Here is a 27,694-nt window from a genome sequence, read left to right as displayed (position 1 = left end):
TTGCACTAATAATTCACAGTAAGTTACTTCTGCTTTTCTTTAAATGTGAATGTTTAAATAGTGCTTTTCAAAGGAGCCGTTTAATCCAATCCAATTTTGCCCACTCGATGATAGCATATTGTGAAGAGTAATAATAAATAATCGAATTCATAATTATAGCACGTGATCCGCGAATGATTTTCACCTACCTCTATCTTGTACTTCTTTTTATCAACGATCTGTCATTTACAGTGGTCCTACCCTGTGGAATTCTCTCCCCTGTGCAATTCGTAATGCTAACTCTTTGAATACGTTGAAATCTGGTTATAAAGAAGTTCTCCTCTATAATTACAGCCAAACTCATTGAGGTCAAGAGTATAATCTTTTATCCCTTATGTTTCGAGACATCCTGTATTTTGTTATTTGTCATTGCGTGTTTTGTTTTGTCCTTGTCTTGTCCTGTTCTTACGTTTTACTTCCATTTGAACACATTATAGATAATTGAAATTGAATGAATAATTTTAGGTCAGCTAAAAACAAGGGACATCTCCTTTCTGGCTGCTACCTACCATAGCATAACTGTTAACCTATGTACGTATAATTGTCAATCAATTTTTTAATTTTTTTTCCTTTTCACTGTCTTACTGATATGTTTGTAATTGTATCTGAATATTGATGTAGTATTTGTGTTTAATATGTTCCTTGCTTTGGTGAAATAAAGAAACTAAAAAGATCAGCATTGCTGTGTGCCTAGCACAGCTGTACTTGTGTCACCTGTCAATGATGCTGAGGCCTGCAAGCAGTTTAGGCACCTTTTTTTTCTTTGTTTTCATTGATTTTTTTTTTTCTCGTTAGAGTGAATGAAGAGAATGCTGCCACCAAGGATCTGCTCTCGGCTGAGATGGAGCAGAAACGAGAGGTGCTGACGGGAACCACGACCCAGATAGAACTCTACCAGAAGAACTTCAATGGCCTGAAAGAGGAATTATCTAAGGTCTGTGTGCAGGGTACATATCAGTGATGTGTGCAGTTTATGCTTTCATTACTTCAATGGCCTGAAGGAGGAATTATCTAAGGTCTGTGTGCAGGGTAATCAGTGATGCGTGCAGTTTATGCTTTCATTACTTCAATGGCCTGAAGGAGGAATTATCTAAGGTCTGTGCACAGGGTATATTGTATCAGTAATGTGTGCAGCAGCATTTTATGCTTTTATTAGTGAATGGGAGTATGAAGTTTATTGTTACTTCTGTTGATAGTACATGTACCTCTGTTGGGTTAAGCAGTAGATGGCAGGTTTATATCCAATCCCAGGCTGAGTCTGTTTTATACTGATTGATTAATGTGATCTCGTGTACAGAGAGCTACAACAAAATATGTGTTTGTTAGATGTGCTCACTTCTCATTTGTGGAAACAAAGTGTGTGTGTTTGGGGGGGGGGGGGGGCAGGGGAGGGGCAGAATTGCACTAGGGTTATCAACTTGTATGTTTTGCAATATTTAGTATGCTTTCCTTTATTTAAAAAAATAATGAGAAAATATTATTTGTAAATGCAAAATATTTTGTTGTTTTCTGAAACATAATAAATTGATATGCTCAGTATGTGCATATTTTTTTTCGATTGTTTAACCAAAATTTGTGTTGTTTTTTTGCCTTCAAAATGTGTGTGAGTGTTTGTTTGTTTGTTTTTGTTTTTTTTACTCGGCAACAATTTGTTTGTTTTCTTATCTACAGAGGTATGCCGCCCTGTTGCATATTTATATATGTGTGTGCAGAGTAATATCCACAAAAGAAAAGTCAGTTTTACGTGATTTCATCATTGATGATGTATCGCACTGTCTCCAGGCCAAGAAGAGACAGATCTACCTCGAGGAGACCTATGGTGGCTGCATGCGCGAGCTCGAGCTCCTCCTCACAAACTTTCACGTCCTCGGGGAGGGCAACATCCGGCCGAAGAGGAAGACCAAGGGAAAGGGAAAGAGGAGGGCGGGGGATGAGGTGTCCGGGGCCGGGAGCACTGGAGGGATGCTGGACCTCTCCCCATCAGCGGTGCTGGAGACCCTAAGACACACCCTGACTGACTACCAGAGAAGACTGGACGAGACATCCCAGGAGGTACAATGTTATGGTGATGGTGTGTTGTGATGATGATGAAGATGATGATGAGGATGATGAGGATGATGATGATGATGATGATGAGGAGGAGGAGGAGGATAATGATGATGATGATGAGGAGGAGGAGGGTAATGATGATGATGATGAGGAGGAGGAGGAGGAGGATAATGATGATGATGATGATGATGATGAGGAGGAGGAGGAGGATAATGATGATGATGATCATGATGATGATGATGATGATGATGATGATGAAATGATAATGGTGATGATTGTGTTAATGCTGGTGATTATAATTCAAAGCATGATGGCAGTTATGTTTGTGTTGAGTCCAGTGGAGTCAATATGAAAAAGATGGTTGTTAGCAGAGTGGTTATGGTGTGGATATTGTGGTGATCGAGTTAAGGATGATGATGTTGATGATGTTGATGATGATGATGATGATGATGGTGGTGATTTGGTAATAGACTGTAGGCATTGATATGAGACTTCATTGTTATGAAGAGAAAGTGATGAAATGGCATGATAGACTAGAGACATTTGGTGTCCGAGTTTTACAAGACCACTTCACGTGGTGGTACTGTACATGGAACAAATCACATAATAGTAAAAACATGCAAAATATCCCCAAAGTTTGTATTCGTGATTTATTTATAATTTGCCTAGAATACTTAAGTTTTGTATAAAATCAGTGAAGAGCAAATTGAGGACAGTTCTGTCAATGCAATGTTGTAACATGATCATGAATTTACTGCTGTTGCAACAGGTCTGACAGTGTTCATAGAAAATATGACATTTATTATTCATAATGAGGCATTTCTTTCTCATTGCTTTAATTTCCCATGTACAGGGCAACTAAAATTCACCGAAGGGCAAGTAACATGAATAGGCACTTGCGTGATAACCAAGGATGAGGCCTCTGCCAAATTGCCCTTTTTTTTAGCAAGTGGTAGAAATATCTTGCCTTGCATTCTCCATCTCAGAATAAAGTTATATATACATGTCCTTGTTCTGTCTTTTTCAAATTTCATTCTGTTCCTGTAGCTGAGGCGGATGAGTACGCTGCACGAAAAACTTGCCAACGAGTGTGAACACTACAGGGAGGTCACCATTACTAGAGATCACATGGTGAAGGTAAATTTGACCCTTTAGATTCTGAGCAATATCCTGATCCCAGTCAAAACACTTGTGTGGCTCTACTTTTATTTTGGATGCTTTGGAAGGGTGATATCATGAATATTGTTGCAGCAAACTTTGCTGTTTCTGTTCTGTGTAGTTTTCTTTGGTGTTGTTGTAAAACTTCATTGCTTGAACTGGTCATCCTGCTTTTATTGTGTTGGATGCATTTATGTGTTGACAAGGGTTTCTTTTATTTATTTTTTTTTTTTTTAATGGTAAAATAGGGAGCTATGTCCAGAGTGAGATTATTGGTAGCAATTCTAGTGATAATGCTTGTGAAAATTTGGAGCAGAGTCTTGACAAAATATGTTAAAGACTTGGTAGTGCAGGGATTCATGGGTGGCCTGATTCATTTGCTGCCCACCAGGGTACATTTGAAAACCACCACATGGCCATCGCAGCCGTGGGGGCCGTGGGGGCTCGGGCCCCCACACTTTTTGTGCACCATACAAAGGAATACATAAGGTGTCATCACTATGGGCCCCCACACTTTTTTTTAATCCGGAAGTACGTAAGTGGCACTAAAATAGAAATAGATAGAGATCTTGAAGTATGGCAGTGAAGACCTTTTTTTTTTTTTTTTTTGCTTGTCAGCTGAAGAAACCCGGAAGTGGATGGGCAGAAGAGATGAGCCGACGTGTGTTGTTGTTGGGTTTTTTTTTTTGCTTGTTAGCTCATGAAACCCGGAAGTGGGCCCTCACACTTTTGAAAACGCTGCGCCAGCCCTGCACCATTCAAATAATTCAAGTCAGCGAATAATGTGCATTGAAGCAGATGCTCTTTGGTAATGGCCGACTCCAGTGGAGATTCTTGGACTATGTGCGTACTTACACAGAGATCAGTGATGAAGCTATACACAATTTGTTATGGGCATTCTCTGATATATCCAAGGTGGGCCAGCCTTCCCACTTCATGGTATCCCAATGCTACCGGGTCTTAAAAGATTTTGCTCCCATACATTTTCCATGGATGTGTTCTGCTTTGCCATAAAGAACTTGCAAGGCAAGTTGTCCAAGACCGTTCAGGAGCTGGAAAAGGTCAGGGGTCAAGTCGGCGAGAAGTGATATAGTTCATGAAAGTTGCAATCAGAATGTTGACAAAAAGTAATAAAGATTCTGCTCCTGTATAAGATTTTCCTTATGTACGTTCTGATTTGCCATAAAGGACTTGCAAGGCAAGTTGTCCAAGACCGTTCAGGAGCTGGAAAAGGTCAGGGGTCAAGTTGGCGAGAAGGAGACGGCACTGTCCAGACTGACGGTCCGGCTGCAGAAGTCGGAGCAGGGGCAGGAGAGTGAGAAGAGTAAGGCAGACAACATGGCCGGGGAGTTTCTTAGACAGCTGTCAATACTGGAGGATGAACAGGAGGTAAGCTGATACTGAAGGGACAAACAGTCCTCCTCTTCTTGGTCTTCCATTTTTCCCCCTTCTTCTTTTTCCTCTTCCTCCATCTCTTCTTTACTGGCTCCAGGTAGAATGCATCCTTATTTCAACAGTTTGCATGCAGCCAAGAAGCAGCATGTGATTCACCTTTTGCACATTAGATGCTGCTGTGGCGTGATATCCAGTTGATGTGATCAATTATATAGTAATCAGTTATACAACATTGCGTACCAACTACGATCGGGTATGCTCTGAGATTGCAATATTTCTGGATTTAATTACCTTTCGGGTAATATTTTGCATTTTCATTGCTTCCCAATTGAACTTATGTTATCACAGTATTATTTCACACATCTTTAAGCATATGTGTAGGTTTTAGAGCAATATCAACATTTTCTGCATGCATATGAGAACTATGTTTTGCCTTTATTTATTCATTCTTTTTTACTCTAGTTGTTGTCTGTATAAGTAAAGATCTAAGAAATGTCTTGAATGCAAAATAAGCAAACTACTTAGCCAAGCAAAATGATTGAATAAGTTGATTTTTTTTTAATAAAGTATTGAATAAAATGCTGGCCCAGGAGACCCCAAATTCAATTCCTGCCCAATGCACCCATCCTCGGACAAAATGTACTATCTTGCAATACTAGTCTGACAATGAGAACCAGGCAATGCTGGTGAGGTAATAGTGGCAGGGCACTCTGGGATAGCAGTATTAACATTGATGAGGCAACCTGTGGTAGATCAGATCATTGTGGACCTTAACCCGTTGAGGACGAGTCCCGAGTATACTTGGGCAGGTGTCTATGGGAAATGCGTGTTGTAGCAAAATCAGCCCGTCCTCAGTGGGTTAACCCACGAGTGTGACTCTTTGTAACTCTCCCCTCCCAGAGGCGAAGTCTGTACCTTCACAGCATATACCAGCGCCTCTTGGCTGGCCGCGTTGTCATGCAGGAGCAGCAGCTGGACAAAGAGGGCGCCCCTGGCTTTAGCTGGCAGGAGTTGAGCGTGGCAGTGCAGGAGGAGGTCACACAGCTCATGTCCAGCCTTGGCAAGGCTGCTGAGAAGGTGACAGTACTCTTCTTATATCTCAATATTCTCTCCTCTCCTTAAAGGGGATGGCTAGTAACCGATCAGTGGGAATCAGTGGGAATGCTGAGGGATGATTGTTCCAATCCTGGGGGGATTCATTTAAGAGTGCATTATATATCTACTGTTGTGTGAAAATTATTTGCTTCAGAACGGTCTCATATTCAAGTAATGTGCAGATTATTGCCCCGTCACTGACCAGGCACGCTAACCTGGAAACATTAAACTGCACATTACTTGAATATGAGACCATTCTGAAGCAAATAATTTTCACACAACAATAGATATATAGTGTACTCTTAAATGAATCCCACAAGGATTGGAACAATCATCCCCCAGCATTCCCACTGATTCCCACTGATCAGTAACTAGCCATCCCCTTTAACAAGTATGCATTCATTTGTAACAAGAATACATTCACCCATAATAAGGAGTCATTTATCTGTCACAACAATACATCCATCTAAAACAAGGAGACATTTTTCTGTGACAAGGAGGCTCTCATCTGTAGCAAAAGTGCCATTTCACTGCTCTTCCCAACTCAGTGATGGACTGATTCAACTGCACTGGCAGGTTGACTGTACATTCCTAATGCAGCTGAGGCATGTTGATGGTAGGATATTCAGTCAAGAGTGATGGCAAGGAGTATGAAATTAGCACTGTGAATTCATGTTTCTTTCAGGTGACCGCCCTCCAGAGTGAGCTGAGAGCCAAGAAGGAGCAGCTCCTCAAGGTGGAGGAGCACCACAGGGCAGCCCTCGAGAAACTGGCCCAGACTGGCCAACAGAGGGAGGCAGACTGGGGTCGCCAGAAGACAGAGATTGAGCATCGCTTCCAGAAGAAAATGGAGGACCTCCATGTGAAATCAAAGGTGAAATTTGTGTATTGTGGCTTCAAAGGGATGATAAGAACTGAATATGTTGTCGGCATGAAAATTTAGTGTGGGGAGATAATATGAATGTTTCTTTCTCACGTTTCCACTATTTTCTGTTTGGTAGCATCCCCCCGCCAAATAAAAGAAAAGAAAAAAAATACATATATATATATGAATGTAATGTTTTACTGACCAAGCTGATTGATACATTCATATCATCAGCAGAAATACATTAGGATACATCCATGTTTGTTTAGTTAGATCAGCATAACTCTTAAAATGGCCATATTTGTTAGTTATTGAAGGGGGAGGAGAGTACTTGTCTTAAAGACAACAGCTCTTTGTAATAGCAAAGTCCAGAGATCTCATTCAGATTCAGAATGTTTTTGAATTGGGCCTGTGTTATCAAACTTCAGATGGCCGAGGTAAATTTAAAGCTTGGTCCTTTTTTTCCTCTCCTCTGCGTTCTGTGTGACAAGAAATCAAAACTGCTGGCAGAAGAGGCTATGAGCAAAGCCAGACACGACGGCACGGCCAGGCAAGAGCTGGAGACTCAGGTCAGTCAGGTCACGGCTACCCTGGTGGATGTCCGGTCCGAGAACGCATCCCTACTCACCGCCTGCGCTCTGCTCAGTGGCGCGCTGCTCCCAGCCTACGCGCGCATCGGCCGTCTGGCCGCGCAGAGGCATGTCCTGGAGAGGCGAATCTGCAGCATGGACAGCTTCAAGCGTCAAGCGAGGGAGCTAGTGCAGACCCTGTCGATGGAGAACGGCAGCATCGGAGCCCCGAGGGGTGGCGGGCGGGCCAGGCAGGGTCTACTCTTACGGTTCCGTGTGGCTGCAATAGCCGTCATTGCAGCCCACAGGTTAGTAGATATCAACTAAGGCAGATCAGAATAATGTTTCACAAAAACTACCATATGAATGATTATGCAAGGATGTCCTTCACCTCATATATCTCAAATTGGATTTTAGTTAAAAATGTTATGAAAAGTCATGTTTTTAGTAGATAACAGAGCAACCTCATCATCTTCCCCGCTAAATGTCACTACCAAGTTATAACAGCATGACAATAAATTGAACCCAAAATACGAGCTCCTTGTTCTGATTTCCTGCCATAACATGATATTTAGAGGAGCCTCGTGTGCAGGTTATTATAAGACTTGTGGGGTGATGACAATGTTATTTTGTCTAATTTGCAAGATGGGGTTGTGGCCATTGCCGCTGTTTTGTGAAAACCTAAGAATTTAAAGTACCATTACTTTCACATTCTATTTCCAACTGTGATAAAATTTTGACAGTTCTGTTTGATTTTGCATTTTTTGTTTCCTAACAAGAACATGGAGTGGACTTGAATCTTAAATTGAGTGGGAAAAAATAATTGTTTTCATACCTTCAGATTGTAAAGTAAACAATGCTGTATTCTTTGGAGATCAAGATCAACTAACAGGAATCTGTGCTGTTTACTGATTTTGAATAAATAAATGTGTGCTAGTGGTATTTATCAAGATGTGTTCTTGTCATCCACAGACTACTTTACTTTGCTGGACGAACTGATCTTCTGTTTACTGCTAGTGAGAACACAAATGGGACATTTGCCGTGCCAATTTGTCTTGGGAATGCACACATGCCACACAGAAGTTTCTCAGGTGAGAAGCCAAGTACCGTTGTTACTGCCCAATTATTGCATATTGATATTTTTTCCTGAAGATTGCAATGGTAAATGATAATATGCCGTACATGTCTGATTGTTTTTCACTTATTACTGACTTTATAAAGACTTAAATGTCTGCTTTAATAGTGCTTTTCAGAACTACCCACTAATTTGATGAGATCTTAAGATGAAATTTGTCATGGCTAGTGAATTGAACACACTATAAATCTGCATAGGAGGAGGACAAAGTCAATATAAAGCTTCAACAAAATAAGTGTGCTGTGATGGGTTACGCCTTTTGGTTGCCCTGAAAATCCTAGCGAGCCCATGGCTTTTGCCTTTTTGCTTTTTGCCCAAGCCCTTGCTGCTATTGACATGCCTTGCCATGTGGTCATCACACAGGAATGAACAGTATAGCCAGCACGCGGTCACTCCTTGAGGCTCAGGCAGCCAGTTGGCTTACTAGTCCAGACCTTCAGACAAGGATCCTAGCCTCAATGGCTGACCTACAGCAGGTCCTAGGACAGACAGGTGAGTTCCAGGACTCCCCAGTAATCTGCACTTTGAAATGTGAAAGTATTAACTTTTTTCATGAGTTTTTCATCCTTTCAATTGGTGTCATTGCTTTTTGTCTCGCCCACCGGAGGTGAAGGCGAGACTAAGGGATCCAAATGGCGTCCGTCCGTCGTCCGTCACAAATGTAAAAGTTTACCTGCAAGACTCTCTTATGATGCATAACTTGGCAACTGTTACAGCAATGGCAGCCACACTTGGGTGGTAGAAGCACTAGGGGTATCTTCATGTTATGGTGTTGTCGGAGGTCATGTGATGATGTCAAAGGTCATTTGAGGTCATATATTAAAGAGTATGTGCAAGACTCTCTTTTCTATGTTAAAGTTTACCTGCAAGACTCTCTTTTGACAAATAACTTCACATAAGTTGCTTGGATTACAACCTAACTTGGGTCATAGATGCACTGGGGGTACCTTCATGTTATTGTGCCGTTGGAGGTCACAGGATAAGGTCAAAGGTCATTTGAGGTCATACGTTAAAGTTTACTTCCAAGACTCTCTTATCACACGTAACTCGACACATGTTGCTACAATGGCAATCAAACTTGGGTGATGGATGCACTGGGGGTACCTTCATGTTATGGTGCCGTAAGAGGTCACATGATAAGGTCGAAGGTCATTTGAGGTCATACGTTAAAGTTTACTTGCAAGACTCTCTTATCACACGTAACTCAGCACATGTTGCTACAATGGCAATCAAACTTGGGTGATGGTAGATGTCTCTTGGGAAGTTGAAGGTAACCACAAGGTCAAAGGTTACAGACGGGTCAACAAACTTTTAGGGCCCAATGTTAAGTTTTTAGGGCGCATTTCGTTTATGGCTCATAACTTTTGATCCCTTTGTCCGTTTGTGACCAAACTTGGATGGAAGATGTCCCTTGGGGAGGTGAAGGTCGTCACAAGGTCAAAGGTCACACACAGGGGTCAACAAACTTTTAGGGCCCAATGTTATGTTTTTAGGGCGCGTTTTGATTGTGGCTCATAACTTTTGATCCCTATGTCCGTTTGTGACCAAACTTGGACGGTAGATGTCCCTTGGGGAGTTAAAGGTCATCAAAAGGTCAAAGGTCACAGAAAGGGGTCAACAAATTTTTAGGGCCCAATGTTAAGTTTTTATGGCGCGTTTCGATTATGGCTCATTACTTTTGATCCCTTTGTCCGTTTGTGACCAAACTTGGATGGTAAATGTCCCTTAGGGTTTTGAAGGTCACCACGAGGTCAAAGGTCATAAGCAGGTCAATTAACTTCTGGGAGTTATAAAAAATATTAATTCCTTGTACGCGAATGGGCGAGACACAATTTGGCGATTGCCTTGTTTTTTTGTCTTTGTGTTATGTAAAGAGAGGTAGGGGCTTAGCATGCACACTCATGGGGTTTGTTTCTCTCTCACTCTTCTTTGTTTCTTTTTGTATTCCAGTGTTTGGCCAAATAATATTTTACACATTTTTACACAATATGCTCAGCATCAGTTCACAGGTTTCTACTCTTCGAATGTTACTTTGTGTTGAAATTTTGTAAAGCAATATCTCACATATAGTTATGAGACAATTTATACAATATGCAAAAGTGATTATCATAAACTAGTGAATCATCTACTATGTTACGCGTGCCCAATTTAGAAGTGATTAACCTGCCTGCCATGGTGACTTTAAGATAAAATCGTCAATGCCTTTTTTTGTGTATGTGGACAGATGGTCATGTTTTCATACAATCACATGTCTTTCAACTCATCATGAAAGATGCATTTTACAACTTTCTTTCTTTTCTAACTACTCGAAGGTCCCAGTGGTTGTCCTAGTTCCTATGTCCTCAGGCAGTCGGTTGCATCCGCCTTCGAGAATCTCCTCTCTCGCCTGGCCCCCTGCTTCGTACCCACCTCATCTCTCGCCCCCTCAGCACCCCCCAGCTACCCTCCGTACCGCCGGGCTGTCTATATGGAGAGAGGACCCCTGGTCCGCTGCCTGGGCCATGGGCTAAATAGACTTCTTGCTCACACGTCTCTCATGGGCATCAAGAACCACTACCTGTCCACGGAGGTAAGATCACAATGTTTAATCTCTCATCTCTACTAAGAGGTACAGAGACGCCAACTCTAAGCATCTCTTAAATGGGAAATTTGCATGATTGAAGTGTGTGATGGCAATTGATGTTACAATGCACAATGTGCCTGTATGTCTGTAGTATTATTGTTTTTTTTATCATCATCATTCTTGCAGGAAACGATGGCCACCCTGCAGAACCAGATGGTAGACTTCATGGCCAGGCTCCACGAGGCGGAGGTGGAGAGGAGGGCACTGAGGAAGGAGGCAGGCAAGCTGCGACAAGAGGCTGGGCACCTGAGACTATCGTCGGGCATTGTCTCTGACCTCCAGCAGGAAATTGCCACCCTCCAAGGAAAGGTAAAGGAGTAGAAAACAACAACAACATATAATGTGCCTGGTATAATGATAATAGTAGGCTGGCGTTATGCATAAGACAGGAAAGTTTGTCTCCCTAGTCTATGATTGTGAATTGTTTTTGCACACTCTAATTTCAGCCCCAGTTACACATTTGTATGTGGTCGATGTATGTACTCTGTGTTATTAAAATGATGGACTCTTGTTTCCCATAGTGATGTCTTGTCACACGTTGCCTAATCTTCTCCTTCCCCCCCCCCCACCTGCGTCTATAAAACATTTATGGAAGAACAATGCCATGCTATTTCTAAAGTAGTTTCTACATGTCATGATATACACAGACATGCAGCCAGTTTCTGTCAAATGAGGTTGTGAAATTCCACCTAGTGTCGCATCGCATTGCAGTGTACTTCTAGAGGGCAAGCTTGCGTGGAAGGGATTTATGAATTTCCGTCCTGTTCTCAGTGGATGTAAATTACGATGGAACTTTTAATACAATGAGGCACATTCATGAAAGCTCAAGATATTTGCAGTCCTACCAGTGATGAAATAATGTAACTCTCCCAGAGTGGCTGGGGTAAAGCCAATCTCATAAAGTGGTCATCAAGAAAGCAAACATGGCAGCAAGTCAAGGAGAGATGATTGAGCAGCTTATGGTCACTCACTTAATCTTGTCTCTCTGCAGGTCTGGGGGATAACTGCCGTAAAATTACATGGACATGTTAGATCATACTATTGCCCGTGCAGTGGTAAAGTGGGCAAGTTGATATGCTATCACTACTACTGTGGATGTGCTGAGAAAAACCTCTTGACAGACGTATGGGATGAATGAGTCCCAATTAGTTCATCCGCCCTCTGCGGGACCACTACCTATCCAAGAAAAAATTTAATCCACAGTGATGCCTGCTATTCAAGAATAGTCAGAGCATAACACCATGTCACCAGGCACTGTATGAGCTGTTATTTTCTCGTACAGGTATTTTTGTGAATGAGCGGGTTACCAGCATTTTCGTGAGATGTTGTTTTCACGAAGTGACACAGAGGCTCTATGTAAGTTTACTATAGCCTAACTCGTGATATTTTCGTGTGTTGTTAAATTCACATTCCAACAGTGATTCATAAAATTCACGAAAATTAAACCCCTGCAAAAATAACAGCTTATACAGTAACGTACCATGAGTATCTCCCCTAACTAATTGTGAAATTTCCGGGTTGTTCATCTCCTTGAGTTCAGGTGCAGGACACCGTAGGGAAGGAGAAGTTTGACAGCATCTGCCAGGAGCTCCAGCAGGCATTGCAGAGGGAGCAGGAGGCCCAGAGACTCCTGGAGGAACAGAGCCGACGGCTGGAGGAACTGGGACTCCAGCTCAACGTCAAGACAACAGAGGAGCTGGAAAAGGACCACAACATCACTGAGGCCATCAAGGTATGGGAGGAGGGTGGAAGGAGGATGGGAGGGGGGGGGGGGTTGGAGGGGGTGATGAAGAGGGAGAGGGGTGGGTGAAGAAGGAGATGGGGACGTGAGGTGCTAAAGATGCAGCCAAAGGAGGGGGGTGGTGATGAAGGAGGAGGGGAATAAAGGGAGGGGGAGATGAAAAATTTACATGAGATGCTAAAGATGCAGCCAAAGGAGGGGAAGAGGAGGTTGGTGATGAAGTAGGAGGGGAATAGAGGGAGGGGGAAATGGAGACTCTACATGAGATGCTAAAGATGCAGCCAAAGGAGGGGGTGGGGGGGGGGGGGGGGGGAGGGGTTGGTGATGAAGGTGGAGGGAAATGGAGGGAGGGGGAGATGGAGACTTTACATGAGATGCAAAAGATACAGTCAAAGGATAAAAAACACAACATAGTGCATAAATTTTAACCAAGCAATTTCACAGTGATTAACATAACAGAGGGAGAAAGCTATTGATGCTTCAAAAGAGTGATTATTTTGGCTGCACACCCTTCATGAGTGGTAGGGCTACATCATACACCAAACTTGATCACCATGATGCATCTGTATGATATCAGACCTTAATCCATGCATTCTGACTTGGAAGGAAAGATTCATTCTCAGACCATGTTAGGGATTCACGATTCCTCCCCCCCCCCCTTCCCCATGGGGGTACTGTAATGCTGAAAAAAATTGCACTCAGGATTTTCATCATTTTTTTTTTTCAAAGTTTTACTCAGGTTAGATGGGAGCTTTTATCAATTTTGTTGTTTGCTTCAGATGCTTGTGATGCCATACATTTTGCAGTGGGGTTTTGAGATCCTTACTTTGGTGGGGTCTGTATAGCACTATCCAGTTAAAGACCATAATGCTTCTTGTGTCTGCCTGTAGGGCCTGTCTGAAGCCAAGATGGAGCTAAGAAGGAAGGAGCAGTCAGTCAGACAGCTGAGTCGGCAGCTCTCCCAGCTGGAGAGTGAAAGGAGGTCACTGCAGGAAGGCATGCACGCTGCGGAGAGCGCCCTCAAGTCATCCACCAGGTGTGTCTCGCTGACCGCTTCCTCTTAAACACTGGCTCCAGTTTATTTGACACAGTTCCCGCATTACAGTTGACTCCCGTTTTAATGAAGTCCTTGGGACTGGCAGTTTTCTTTTATTATATCGAAATTTCATTCTAATTGAACAAATCAGGAATATGAAGATATGTAGATACTGTACAGTTCGACCTCGATTATCCGGCCTTATCGGGACCGACGCTCATCCGGATAAGCGAATTGGCCGGATATGGGAGACGCAATGTTAATGTACATGTATATAGCTGCCGTCCAAGCTGCCGTCCCAGTGCACTGGCAGCTAGGCAGGTAGCGTACCCCGCAACAGTGGTGAAGTCTGCTTACTTTTACGATGATAATGTGGTGTGAATTTATGTTAGTTCTGTCGGGAATATTGTAGGTAAATCGTGTGAGTTTTGTAGAAATTTCAATTGAGTTTAAAGGGGATGGCTAGTAACCGATCAGTGGGAATCAGTGGGAATGCTGAGGGATGATTGTTCCGATCCTTGTGGGATTCATTTAAGAGTACATTATATATCTACTGTTGTGTGAAAATTATTTGCTTCAGAATGGTCTCATATTCAAGTAATGTGTAGATTAATGCCCCGTCACTGACCAGGGACGCTTACCTGGAAACATTAAACTGCACATTACTTGAATATGAGACCATTCTGAAGCAAATAATTTTCACACAAGAATAGATATATAATGTACTCTTAAATGAACCCCACAAGGATTGGAACAATCATCCTCCAGCATTCCCACTGATTCCCACTGATCAGTTACTAGCCATCCCCTTTAAAGTCACTGTTTTTTTCTCAATTTTTGGATGAAAAAAAAAAGTCCTTCACTGCGTGAACGCGTCCGGATGATAGAGATTTCCGGATGAAAGGAGGCCGGATAATCGAGGTCGAACTGTAGTAACTTTGGGGTCTGAATTTTTACTTCATTGTAACAGGAATTTTGTTCTAACTATGTCATTATAAAGGGAGTGCACTGTATCAGTACTATCAAAGAGCTATCATACGCAAGTGTTGACTTTTACTTTTATAGGTTCTGATGTGTGCCAAGAGCTCTCCAAGTCTTGTACTCTTTCTGTTGTTTATGCTTACCAGCAGTGATTGGCTACGATGGACTAAGTGTGTGCAGATATCAAACCTTCCTCTAGGCTTACTGCATATGATCCTTTAGAAAACTCAAGCAAACCTTAACAAGAACGACTAGGGATGGGCCTCCAGAAATGTGATATCACACTTCCCATATGTGTGACGAATATCGCATTTCACAGTGGCATTGCTGTTTGATTGCTTTTAGATATTACACATACATGTTAAAAAAAAAAAAAAACATAATCCCTAAACCCGAGAAGTATAGCATATATTACAGCTCTGGAGTTTAACTTCCAAATGAAAGGAACTAAATCAGCTCTTTGGCCAAGACTGATTACAGTTTATTTGACAAATTTTATGCATTATCATTACCATGAAAGAGCGATTATACAGAAGTGTTGCCTTTTACCCTTGACAATTATGCTTTATACCAATTGTGGGGCTTTCCACGTATAAATTACTCATTAAAGCTTGGGGTTAAAGTTGAATCAGACTTGAAATCTGAAGTGCATCCATGTTTTTCTCTCACACAGAGATCGTGAAACCTTACTGGGTCACCTGAGGGTGGTACAATCCACCATCGCCAATGCCAAGCACCAGATCATCGCTAGGGCGGACAGCCAGACCATAGACGCTGCTCTCTCAAAGGTACATGGCTGCATGTTTCCAACAATCATGCTAACTCATATAGCTGATAATCTACAACACTATACTTGCACCTAGCCAGAGAACCACTCAGGAAAAGTATCAGATGGTGGTTCAGAGCATAGGCTTTGCTTTCTTACCATTCATACACTTCAAACTTAGATAAACATCCATGCACTTGTTACCCTTACAATTTCTAGATGTAAACTTTGGAAGAAAGTTTTCCTAAGTGATGAAATGTTTACTACTGGTCCCATTTCAAATATGTCTGTGTCAAAAGCCCTTCTTAACAACAATGTATGAGCACAATACGAGTAAGAAGTGTTAGATTTCAGATGAACTAATCTGTAATGAATTTTTTAACTTCTCAAGAGTGGCCATCCAGATGTTACACTTTGTTTGATAGGGGATCTACAGCTGTTTGTCTTAAGTTATTCAAATTTGTGTGTTACTACAGGTGGAAGCACAGCTCCTGGCATCATCTGTCACAACACCAGACATGGTTGCATTACAGGTGAGTTGACTGACTGGCTCAATGAAGAGAAGGTCAAAGTTCATTCAGAGCTCTATTCAATCAGGTGTACAGAGATATCATTTTTTTTTCTTTTTTTCACAAGTGAGTTAGTGCTCTTTGCGACTTCCTCAGCAGCTCTGAAATAAGGGGCATTTGAAGTAAAAGTATATGGATGAACAATTGTGTTCAGTAATTAGGCATTAACTACCTATGAGAACAGTTTTTAAAAGCTGTCCTTGTTTTGCCATTTATTTTGTGTGGTCCAAAATTATGTGACACAAATGATTTCCTGATATGCTACGCTTAGAATTAGCTCAAGTGCATGATTCAATATATCCTAGAAAAGCATTTTGTAATTTTCCTTTGTTAATGCATTCATACAAAGGTTCAAATCCATTGAACCAGTCAGGATTTTTAAGCTGTCTAAAGATATGGTCAGCTAAAGCTTATAATATTTTTTAAAAATGTGAATTTTCAGAAACAGCTGGGGTAGGTGTTGCTTATGGTCACCAGAAATGTCTATGTAGATAGCATCATCTCTCTAATATGAACTGAATTCATCAGGGCTGTAGAACTGAGGTTTAAAATACATCAAGTCATTCCAATGCGTGTCAATGGGTTTGCTTCAATGTCCCCTTCCCAAGAACCTGGTGAGCACCTTTGTGGAGTCTCAGAAGTCAGCCGTCTCCAGACTCGCCGGCCTGGAGCGAGAGATAGAGTCCCACAAGCAGCACATCGCAAGACTGAAGGAAGAACTCAGCGATGCTTGCAACAGGCAGATGGCAGAAGGAGAGGTAGATTCTCCTCTGTGGCAGGGAGTACAGTCCGAAATCTCTTATCCGGACATGGCGGAACCGTTGCTCATCTGGATAAGGGATTTGGCTGGATATGGGAGACTCAATGTTTGATACACATAGCTGCCTACCCAATAGTAGCTATAGGCCCTACATGTAACTTATTTCAGGTAGCATACACTGTGGTGATATAGGAGTTGTGAATGTCTGAATGCATTTTATTTAGTTAAAATTAGATGTGATGTATGTTAATTGTGTTGGAAATAATATGTAATTCATATGAATTTGTGTAGGAATTTTGTCTGAGTTTAACCCCCCCCCCCCCTTTCCCCATAATTATCAGAATGAGAAATAAAATCATGCCGAGATAATAGAGAGGTCCGGATAAAGGGAGGCCGGATAGGAGAGGTCGGACTGTAGGAGATATTTTTTCTTTTGGTAAAGACAGAATTAAGAACAAAAAGAATCATTTATCAATTTGTTAGAGTTTCTCAAGGTACTTTAGATTGGAGTTGTTTCTCACCCCCTTGCATTCTTGCATTTACACTTTTATGTTTTGTAACTGGTATCAAAGAATAATCACATCTCCTTCTTCTTTTTTGTTATCTCGTAATTTTGTTAATATTCTCTTTGCAAAAGATTCTTCAATAAAAACTCTGAAAACTACCTTGTATTAGACATCATAAAGCATTACTTCCTACCCACCGCTGGTCCCAATATTAAAATGACTTGCACATAATTACATGTATGTAGAACATTTATGTCCATGTTTTCTACGTATTGCTTGCTCAGGGCTTTTGGAAGAAAGAGAATATCCTTTGGAAGTGTGAATCCTGCACAGTCATAATAACACAACTTAATGAAAATGTCCTTTTTTTTGGGGGGGGGGGTGGGTGGATTTCTGTGTGGTTCTAAATGAGCAAAGAGTCAAGTATTGTACTACCATTTACAGTTGTATTTGTGAGGCTCTTCATAAAGTTTCAAATAGATATACAGCTATACAATCCATTAGACTCTTTGCCAAGAAAACACATTTTATTTCATTGAGCCTGTTCTTACTTTCTCACAACAAATGCTGCCATTGATTTTTAGTAATTCTCTAGTGAAAATGAGGTCTGCATAGCACTTGCATTTCTTAGTTTAAAAAAAAATGTCCTTGCTGATAAAGAGAGACTGGCTGCACTCATTCATATTCATGTTTAATACCCAAAATGATGATTGAACAGTCTGCATGTATAATTTTTTGATCCGTTGCAGGTGACGCCAGCAGTGAATGGTTACGGTAGATCCCTTCCTCCATACGGTGACAGAGACCGGTCAATAGGAAGATTCAAACCTCTCTTTGAAACTGAGCAGAGCTACAAGGATGTCTTTGTCCCCCTTAGGTAAAGATCCTCTTTCACTCTCTGTGTTCTGTTTTAATTTCTCTATCTCTTTTTCTTTTGCATCTACCTCAAGATCTATCAATGTACTACTGACCTTGCTGATAAAGATTTGGATTTTACTGGGAATGTTGCTATGGTCATTGCAAAGAATGTTAGGGTACTGAGATCTTTGGTACAAGATCTTTCCACTTTCTCTACCTAGTTGTCTTTTCAGTTAGAACCATAGCTGCTGAAATTTACACAAGATCTTCACTTGTTCTATGCAATCTAACAAAAGTGTTTCTTGTCATTGGTTTAGGTATTGTCCCTGACCAATGCTTAGAGTCTTAATGGTGTAGTTGTGTGCAAACAGAAGAATTGTATACCTACACAGTGTAGGAAATGATAGTCTACAGTGGACTCGCGTTATAATGAAGTCGTCGGGACCGGCAGCTTTCTTTCATTGTATTGAAATTTCAGTATAACCGAACAAATAAACAACAGAAAGACATAAAGTGGATAATGCTTCGGCCTGAATTTTAACTTCATTGTAACAGGAATTTTGTTATAATCGTGATTATTATAACGGGAGTGCACTGTACCATTTCTCTATGTGATAGCCATCTCAATGACGATCTTTTTTGAGCATGTTGTTTTATTTTGTTTTGTTTTGTTTTGCCCTGGCAATCTCAGAGAGGTCAGTGACCACAGCATGCAGATGATGTCCACTCCAGCCATGGCCAGACAAGACTTCCTGGCCGGAGCAGGGTGAGTGATGCAGGGATCCATGATGGTCATTTGTCCACTGGCATTCTATGTCCAAACAAAGGCTGTGAATGTTAAGTCCAAAGTGTGCGACTGCTAGCCTCTGTCAAGGCTTAGTTAGGATTTTTTAGTAGTCTTGCATTGGTGTTATGATTGCTTTGGTGCTGCTATTTTGTGAGTTACAGATATATTCATAAATCAATAATTCTTGCGTCACAATTTATTGTGGAAGGAAATCTTATAACATACTGCACATTATAACGTAACATTTGAAATAAGGATTAAGACACAAATGCTTGCATTTCACAAAAATGGCAAATATTCACAATAAAAAACACATAAAACAATGTTACATTAAGTATGAGAACAAATTTACTGCTTTTCAGAAATATACTTACATACCTCTGGTGGTTACGAATTAATTACTGTGCAATTTAAACTGAAAGATGAAATACAGATCTGGGCAGAAATACATCTTTATGCATTGGTTGTTATGCACAACTTTGTCAAGTATTTTATGTAGCCATATTTCATTTCAATCCACAAGAAACAACCTGCTGGGATATTTTGCAATGAGGTATTGCCTCTTTACTAATACAGTGGACTCCCGTTAGAACGAAGTCCTCGGGACCGGCAGTTTTCTTTCGTTATATCGAAATTTCGTTATAACCAAACAAATAAACAATAAAAATACATAAGGTAAATAATGTTATGACCCGAATGTTTACTTTGTTATAGCTGTGTTCGTTATAATGGGAGTGCACTGTATGATCTATTTCTTCTTATACTTTGTATTTTTTTTTACACAGGATGGCCACACCCGCTGGATTTAGTTCTCTCCAAACCTCACCCATCAAGCAGCCCAAAGGTACCTCATGATTGACCAAGGTGCCTCACGAACACCAAGATGGGACCATTTTCTTTGTCGCCAACTTCCTGAACGTCCAGTGTCTATAACAGTCTATGTCAGAGACAAGTGTAAAGGAGAGCCTAAATTGGAGCTCACAACTTGAGGTCTGATTATCATGTCACTGAAGTGATATTGACAAAGAGTGTTAGGCGAGATCCTAATCGGCATGTGCAGTAAATTTTTACAGTATTAGATTCAGCTCGGAAAGGCGACTACATGTATGTTTGAGCTGATGTACTGTAAAATGAGGAATGTTTGCGTGTATTTTAATTTCGCGAGAGCCAAGATTCACGAAATGAAAATGCATGCGAAAGTTCTTTTCTACCCTGTATGCATTGAATGCCAGTGGCAATACGTGAAAAATTTCATGCCGCAAAAAATGCCATCGGCTCCAATTCGCGAAAATTTCATGCCGCGAATACATGTATATCTTGTTTTATAGTATGCAGGGCATCTACAGAAAACTCTTTTTTTCTAATAAAAAAAAAATATGAGGAACAGATTTTAAAGAGGGCATTTTAAACTTTTAGATCAAAGGAGACAAATCTTTTAAAATTCATAACTTTTAAATGAATTGTAATTTTTTTTTCAAACTTCACTGTACTACTTATGTGTACTACTAATATTTCTGCATTCATTGAATCTACATATTAGGGGTAAATTCCTGTTAAAGAATGTCACTACGATGGTGTAGTGATTTACGAGTGCTGCTGTTGTAGAAAAAAAAATACTGATAAACAAAACAAAAATAGATTAGTTGCCACATAGGGTGCCACAGTAATGATAGGATTTTGTTTGAAAAGAAAAATCAAGCAAAGTTTATGTGTGTGACTTCCCTGCTGGCTGCAAAATCAGAATGCAATACTGTCTCCTGTTTGTGTTCTTTGTTATTGCTGCCATCACTGCTTGTGTATAAAAGTGTCCTAAAATGTCTTGAGTTTACGTGTTTCTATTATTTCTTTAGAATCCTGTACTTTTGTTTGTCTGCTTTGTGTTATCTTTGTACACATGTGCTGGGCATTACTTCCAAAAGATATGTCTCCTGCTCTCCCGTGTGGGCATTTGGTATTGAGGACCCCCATGCTTTTCACAACCAAATGCAAGTTCCTTTTACTTGCCCATCAGTGGATTCAGTTGCCCCCACAGCAAGTGGTCCTGTGGGTATGCAAGCACCCAGACATGAAGTAAATGCCCTTTCAGGCTCTTCTCCTCACTATCTAAACAAACAGGGGGAAAAAAAAGAAGAGAAAAATAAGGATCTTGAAATAACTGGAGTCTCTGATGCCCTGCTTGCTAATGTACATGTATGCTGAAAAGTATTTGGATAAAAATGTTTACTGCACAGAGGGATTTTATGGTCAATTTCTGGCACAATGAATTTCTTTAAAGAGCAGATTTTTCAGTCTAGGATTATTACAACAAAATAAAGACTTCATGCAGGATGTGAGACCACATGGATGATGCAAGTGTACAGGATGTTTTGTGTGTCCAATCTGGATCCACTGCAACATCAGATGCTGTCTTCTTTATAGAGTATTACAGTGGGATATCGTCTTCCTTGTGGTATTTTTTTTTTTTAAACCTTATTTGGTAAAGAACAGAAGATTAACAATTATAGGCAAATAAAGCAGAAGGGCAGATTTCTTTTTTAGTAAGTGAAAAAAACAGTTTACTAAAAGCTGGTTTAGAGGTACATACTCGGTAGAGAAACATTCACACTCAAACACACACACACACACATCTGACTGTTAACAACAAAATGCAATGTATTAATGTCTCAGCTTGCACTATATAGACATTTCCATAAAAATTAAACTCTTTTATTTACATATTTCACTGCCATAAGATACAATGTGTACAGCTACAAGCATGTATAACTGCATTCTCATATTTACAAATTACAGAGTCTGAAAGAGCATATCATGAATGCATGACAAATAATATCATTAAATTGAAAAGACTGATTAAAACCATTCATTCACTTGTCCTCTGCACTAACTGAAAAGTAAAATTTGAGGCTGAGAGGGTAGAGAATTTGTATCATGGATTTGCGGAATGATGGTTTTGTGTTTTATCCTTACACATATGCTGCATGTTTAAATAATTGAGATATGGGAGCTCACCGTTTCCCTTCACCTACTTTTGGTAACATTTTAGCGTTTCATGTCGCGTCTTACTCCTATGGTCTGTGCAAATTCAGCAATCTTGAAGAGAGTATCCTAAAACTCCAAATATGAAATGCAAGGAGAGCTAATGCTCCAGATTAAGTTGATCAATTAAGTGGGTTACTCAGAATGTGTTGCTTACATTTGCAAGAAACTCATATTTCCTGTTATTGCATTCCATGAAATATTGTGAGTCCATGTTCTTAGTCTAGGTACTGGTTACCTGTTACTGATACATTCTGTCAAAGTAGAGCTTCAATTTTTTACAGAGGTTGAATCTTCCAACGCATTCATTTTCCTAATTTTTTTACTTTGATATGATGTACAGACTTCCTTTATAAATAACAGCCCCATTCCAAGATGTAAATATTTATCCTTTGAGAGAGGCTATGTTTGTACATTATATTTATGCTTTATGAGTTTGTACATAATATTGAAATTGTAAATAGGTTTTATTTGTAATATGAATTCCTTCATTCTCTGAAATTTCCCACCCTGGAATAAACCTAAGAAAACCCTGAATGTGTTGAGCTTGAATGTGAGTTATGTGAGTTGTTACCTCAGAGAAGTGTTCTGAATGAGACTGACAGTGTAAGTACTGATATTTTGTACCTGTTCACAAGTCTATTTGTGTGTATGTGTGCACCTTAGTGTGTCTATTTCTGTCTACTACTACACACAAATCTTTGCTGTGTAATTTTCAAGTTGATTTGTTCTCCTGGAGTATACTGGGCGATCTGTGATACCATTAAAGCTGCTTTTTTTTTCTGAGGGTTTAATTTTTGAGAATCACTGTTGGGCCGCGATTAACAACACATGAAAATATCGCCACCTGATCTTAATCTTTGTGCACTCAGTTGTATACTGAGTACATGAACACTAAAGTAACAGAGTTAACGGACACACACTAGTGCACTTTCTATAGCCTCAATGTCAAATCATGAAAACATCTCCCAAAAATGCCTGTGACCTAATTTGCAAAAATATCTGTAAGCAGAAGCAACAGAGAATTATTGTAAGGACTAACTAGATGGTAAATCTAGGATGGATTGCTGAAAACATATCCTCATCAGGTCTAACATTGTTCCGCCCTTTTGCCAGACAACGGAGCTTACACTGACAGTCTTGAGTTACCGTTAAAGCAGAAAAAGCAACAAGTTGAGATGGAATTTTTTGTTACATCACATATTTCTATCATGACTACCACCCTTCAAGATCTGCTACACAACACATGATATCAACAATTGGCGAATCACCGAGAGAGAGCCGACGGGGCCGGAAGACGGATGGAGCAGCCTGTATTATCTAGACTCTCTTACTATGGTCAGTGCTTCGTCCTTCTCTCTCAGCTTCTTCAAGAAAAGCTCCCCCAGCTCCTTTCTAGGAAGTTTCTGTTTAATGAGACAAAAGAAAAGAGAAATACATTGTGTAATATATATATATATATATATATGTGTGTGTGTGTGTGTATGTGTGGGTGTGTATAATGAATACAGTGGAACCTCATTTTAGTGAGATCAGATATTATAAAGCCCTCTTTGTAACAGGGTGATTTTGCATATCCGAACCCGTAATATCTCTTTGTTTTTGCACCCTGATATGGTGAGAAGGCTGATACAGTTGTATCACAAGGTACTTGTCATGATTTTGGTCCTTGTTATAACGATGGTCTCCCCTAAATCTTTTATTTACAGCAGAGACTCCAACTCTCCCGTTTTCGACGGGAGATCTCCCGCCGAAAACCCATTTTTGCAGAATCTCCCGTTCTCCCGTTTAATTTCTCCCGCCCTGGCTCTGTGTCTCCCGTTGGAAAGGATTTCTTACTTATTGCTATTGTACGTTGAAAAAAAAAATAAGCCTTAGAAAGCACCAGAGAGCATCTAGAACCCTAAGAACTTTGTTCGCACACATCAACTTGGAGTCTCCTGTTTGCTAGGGGTTTCAGGCGGGAGAATCTCCAGATCAGAAGGTGCTTTGGGTTAGAGTCTCTGTTACAGTATTTACATATGTTAAGCAACAACCCATAAACACTGATAGTTTGGTCTAATATGGTGCTAAACTTGGAACTGCTGCATCAACAAAGTCTGTGGAATACACTTTGACCTTTAAACAGAATCAAGCCAATATTGGGTTGGATGGCAGTTTGTCATCCATACACGGAAAGAGAACAGTTTTACTACAGTATCCTATTCATAGCCACTATGTCAAAGTTACTTGCCATACACTGCTGACTTCCATGGATGTTGAGAAGGCTAAAAAACTGCCTTCTGCATTGCTACCTTGCATATTTTGGCATCAAAGAGAGGGTCATATGTACCAATTGGCACTTCTCACCTTTTGGTCCAGTGCTGTCTCTACACGTTTCTTCCATTCCTGTGCTGCAGTCCTGTACAGCTCTAGTTCTTTTGTCTGAAAAAAAAAAAAAATAAAAAGTGCACAGAATAGAGGGGAGACTTTGACAAGGTAAGCAACAAGGCGTCAGTTTCGCAGTGAGGAAACTCTCTCAATTTGGTCTTTCAATTTGTCCCCCCCCCCCCACACACACACACAACACACACCTTTGAAGCATGATTGTTGGGCGACCAGGAACCAAGAGAAAAATTTGAATGACCAGTGAAATCTGGGGGCCTGCAATTTGGGTTCGGGACCTAATGTGCGACTAGACACCAAAATCAGAAATTTGGGATGAACCAGTGAGAGTTTTAATAGGTCTATTTAGTTCAAGTTCAGGGCCTGCCAGACAGTCAGTAAGTACGAGAGAAAATTTAGTGAGTATTGGCAAGACTCTACTGGGCCTGTCATTAGAGGTCAGGATATGGTATGTGACCAGGAACCATGAAGGCAATAAATTGTGAGGAATTGGTGAGATTTCTGGCCCACAATTTGGGCTCAGGCCCTTGTAAGCAGCCAGGCAGCAAGAGAAAAAGATTTGAGGTAGTTGCAACAATTTTGGCTTATGACTGGATATGAGGTCCTTGTCGGGAACCAAAAGAAAACGTTTTGGAGGGACCAACTGACTTTCTTTGTCCTTGCTTACCATTTTGGTCCTCTGCTCCTGCTGCTCCACCACCATGAACTCCTCCAGATCGCTGGTGCTGAGGTTCAGGATGGAGGAGGCGAGGGACTGGGCCCGGACCATGGACTGGTCCGTACCCCTGTCCGGGCTGGGTGTGCTTACTGCATCCCTGCTGCTCAGTAGTTGCTCGAGAGCGTCCTGCGTCTGCGATGAGAACTCGCTGGCTAGATCCTTGACATGGAGGTAGGATGTGACAGAGGAAAATGGATACAGGAATGAGCCAAATATCTCTACATTAACTCTAATCCAAAATACTACACTTCTTTCATATTTGATTTGTGTGTCAAAATTAATTTTAGACAGTACTTTGACATTTTGACAAGTACAAGAAACTATGTTTGACTCTTAGAAAACATAGTGCTGTACAAGTAATATCAATAGAAGAGTGTATGTGGGGGAGAGGAGGGGGTCAGGGGCAATGGACCAGGGCCAGTCAGCCACCCCTTCCCACAAAAAATCTTTTTGTGGCCCCTGATTGTGGTGGCTCAATATCCATAATAATCATAATTTCCTCACTGACCTGTAAAATTATGTTAATGTGGACAAAACACAAAGATCCAAGCACATACATGTTTTGACAACTGTTGTCACTATCCTAACAAATATTATCTAGTTTCATTTCACAAAATATAATTTCAACAAATATAATCGTTCATTTCACAAAATGGTCCATTCTAACAGTACTTTCCACTGGAAAATTGAGTATGGTATATCCAGTCACGGATCTTTTTCTTTTGGTAGCATTTACACTCATTTTGAACTGCAATTCAATTTCATAGCTTCACTTTTACATCATATCAAAAACAATCATAACACTATACATTGCACCATGCACCTCAGATCCTCCTCACGTTGGATACATTGTTAGACAAAGCCTCAATGTCGCACATCATAAGCTACAATATCCAAAAACAAAACATTACCTCTCGTGAGGACATTAATCATTACCTTGATGAATTTTTCGAGATCCTTGACCCTCGCCTGCAGCTGTTTGATCTTGGCGTGGGCCGCGTCCAAAGCCAGCTCCGACTGGTCGGCCAGCTTGTGGAGCTGTTCGGACGCCGCGGCCTCCACCTCCGACAGCGTACTGTCCGCCTCTTTGAGCTTGGTGAGGGTGTCTGTAAGCACGGCGGCCTGTTGACGTCAATAAACAGATGGAAGAGAATTGGTCACATCTGACACTTTGCTGATGTGTGCATCAAGAATAATGGTGCTCATCACGGTGGACTCAAAGAAGTGATAGATATTTAACAGAATAATAAAGTTTATTGGGTCATGTGTTTATTCACAGCTGAAAAAAAAAAGAGGAAAAAAGGATCACACATTCAGGCTGATATTATCTAATTGTGTGGAGAAATTTGTGAATTATTTGCTTTTTGATTAACGTAAAATGTGAGTACAAATGAAATCATATTCAAAGCATCTTATCAAATACATGTGTTCCATAATGCTGACAAAGCAGGAATGGGTTTTGGTGTGTAATGATACACCGAAGGATAGAGCAGTAGTTATAGATTTAAAGCAAAACAGGGATGGCTTTTTTGTGTATATTGGTACACTGAAAGAAATAATAGTCTGCAAACTTAAAAACACTGCTTGCAGCTTTGTACCCCACAACGGAAAACAAAAAACAAAACAAAACTTAGAAGACAGCAAAGGAGTGTCTCGCCTTCTTGTTGAGCTCAGTCTGGATGGCAACAACCTGTTGCTCGTAGTGATGCTTCTCCCTGGTCACCACGGCAACCCTCTTCCTCAAGGAATCAATCTCCACTTTCTTCTTCTCTAGCGTCTCAGTCAACCCAGACACCTTGGTCTCCAACGCTTCCTGAAACATGAACAGTGACAAAAGAAGGAGAGACAAGGACATACAGGGAGAAAGAAATGGGAAGAAGAAAAAAGAAAAGTATTCAATAAAAATGAAAACTGCTATGGTACCACTTTTCTTCATAAACATCTAAATGTCAGGTATAGCACTAGAATGACTACTGGTAAAGGAAATGCATATACACATTATCTGTCAGTTATTTGTTAGCTTGCTTTTGTGTTTGTTATTTTTTGCAGACACCATAACCCTTAAATTGCAGACAAGTAATGTGCATCAGCTTTCCGAAGAATTTGACAGTCTTTCTTCTCAGTAATTAGAACATGAATCGTTGGTGAATTTTTTGTCCATTCTGTCTTCACACCTAGAGGTTTTGATGCAGTATCTTCAAAATATCTGTTTATGTTTTATATACAAAGTTCAACATTAGTGGTGGCCTGGGGCCACCAGAAATAGATCAAGTCACTTCAACTTCTTTTGAAATTACATGTATGTGTTTTGGTAGTCTGATCAGGCCACCCGAAAGTTGTGATTGTGTATATTTTTTTAATTAGTTTTTTTTTTTCTCATTCAGAACAGGGGAGAAGACCTCACGCCTCGATGATACATAATTCCACTTATTTTTACTCTGCTACCTGCCCAAAACGTGGGTTATGAGATCGCTATAGCCAAATTTAATTTTATTTCATAGCCAAATTTAGCAGAACTACAAATATATTTGTTTCTCATAACCATTACCCCTATCGAATAATAAAACTACATACCCTATGTTGAATATATGCACTTCCTGAAAATGTGGTGCCATGATTAAGT

At 40.6% G+C, this 27,694-nt stretch overlaps 2 protein-coding genes across 2 annotated transcripts in view; one reads left to right on the top strand and one right to left on the bottom strand.

Moving 5' to 3' along the window:
* LOC139727564 (coiled-coil domain-containing protein 171-like) overlaps positions 1-19,862 on the top strand; it is a 40,786-nt gene extending 20,924 nt beyond the window's left edge. Inside the window, exons 11-29 of the mRNA XM_071638546.1 lie at positions 835-973; positions 1,822-2,091; positions 3,136-3,225; positions 4,435-4,635; positions 5,542-5,718; positions 6,422-6,610; positions 7,093-7,478; positions 8,143-8,261; positions 8,669-8,797; positions 10,618-10,874; positions 11,055-11,237; positions 12,469-12,660; positions 13,560-13,705; positions 15,360-15,474; positions 15,929-15,985; positions 16,630-16,779; positions 18,037-18,164; positions 18,837-18,911; positions 19,718-19,862. Coding sequence (XP_071494647.1) covers positions 835-973; positions 1,822-2,091; positions 3,136-3,225; positions 4,435-4,635; positions 5,542-5,718; positions 6,422-6,610; positions 7,093-7,478; positions 8,143-8,261; positions 8,669-8,797; positions 10,618-10,874; positions 11,055-11,237; positions 12,469-12,660; positions 13,560-13,705; positions 15,360-15,474; positions 15,929-15,985; positions 16,630-16,779; positions 18,037-18,164; positions 18,837-18,911; positions 19,718-19,787 — 3,073 coding nt within the window. The 3' untranslated portion in view covers positions 19,788-19,862. The remainder of the gene's footprint in view (positions 1-834; positions 974-1,821; positions 2,092-3,135; positions 3,226-4,434; positions 4,636-5,541; positions 5,719-6,421; positions 6,611-7,092; positions 7,479-8,142; positions 8,262-8,668; positions 8,798-10,617; positions 10,875-11,054; positions 11,238-12,468; positions 12,661-13,559; positions 13,706-15,359; positions 15,475-15,928; positions 15,986-16,629; positions 16,780-18,036; positions 18,165-18,836; positions 18,912-19,717) is intronic.
* Positions 19,863-23,076: 3,214 nt separating this feature from the next.
* Positions 23,077-27,490, bottom strand: LOC139727609 (centlein-like). The gene is made up of 6 exons (XM_071638591.1): positions 27,476-27,490; positions 26,729-26,884; positions 26,008-26,193; positions 24,994-25,230; positions 24,318-24,356; positions 23,077-23,374 (listed from the first exon to the last, which is right to left on the bottom strand). Exons 1-6 carry the CDS (start codon positions 27,488-27,490, stop codon positions 23,285-23,287), a joined length of 723 nt encoding a protein of 240 aa, XP_071494692.1. The 3' UTR covers positions 23,077-23,284.
* Between the last annotated feature and the right edge of the window lie 204 nt (positions 27,491-27,694).

Source organism: Diadema antillarum, unplaced genomic scaffold, assembly GCF_040938485.1.
Source record: "Diadema antillarum isolate AM-2024a unplaced genomic scaffold, OU_Dant_1.0 seq00000136_RagTag, whole genome shotgun sequence".
NCBI lineage: Eukaryota > Metazoa > Echinodermata > Echinoidea > Diadematoida > Diadematidae > Diadema > Diadema antillarum.
Note: the sequence above shows the minus strand (reverse complement) of the source record. Positions and strands in the feature narration are given on the sequence as shown.

Excerpts from the sequence above, each read along its gene's own strand:
- LOC139727609 (XM_071638591.1), bottom strand. Across the intron at positions 25,231-26,007 it reads ATCTCGAAAAATTCATCAAG|GATCTAGCCAGCGAGTTCTC; the intron begins GTAATGATTAAT and ends CTCCATGTCAAG. Across the intron at positions 23,375-24,317 it reads AGACAGCACTGGACCAAAAG|AAACTTCCTAGAAAGGAGCT; the intron begins GTGAGAAGTGCC and ends CTCATTAAACAG.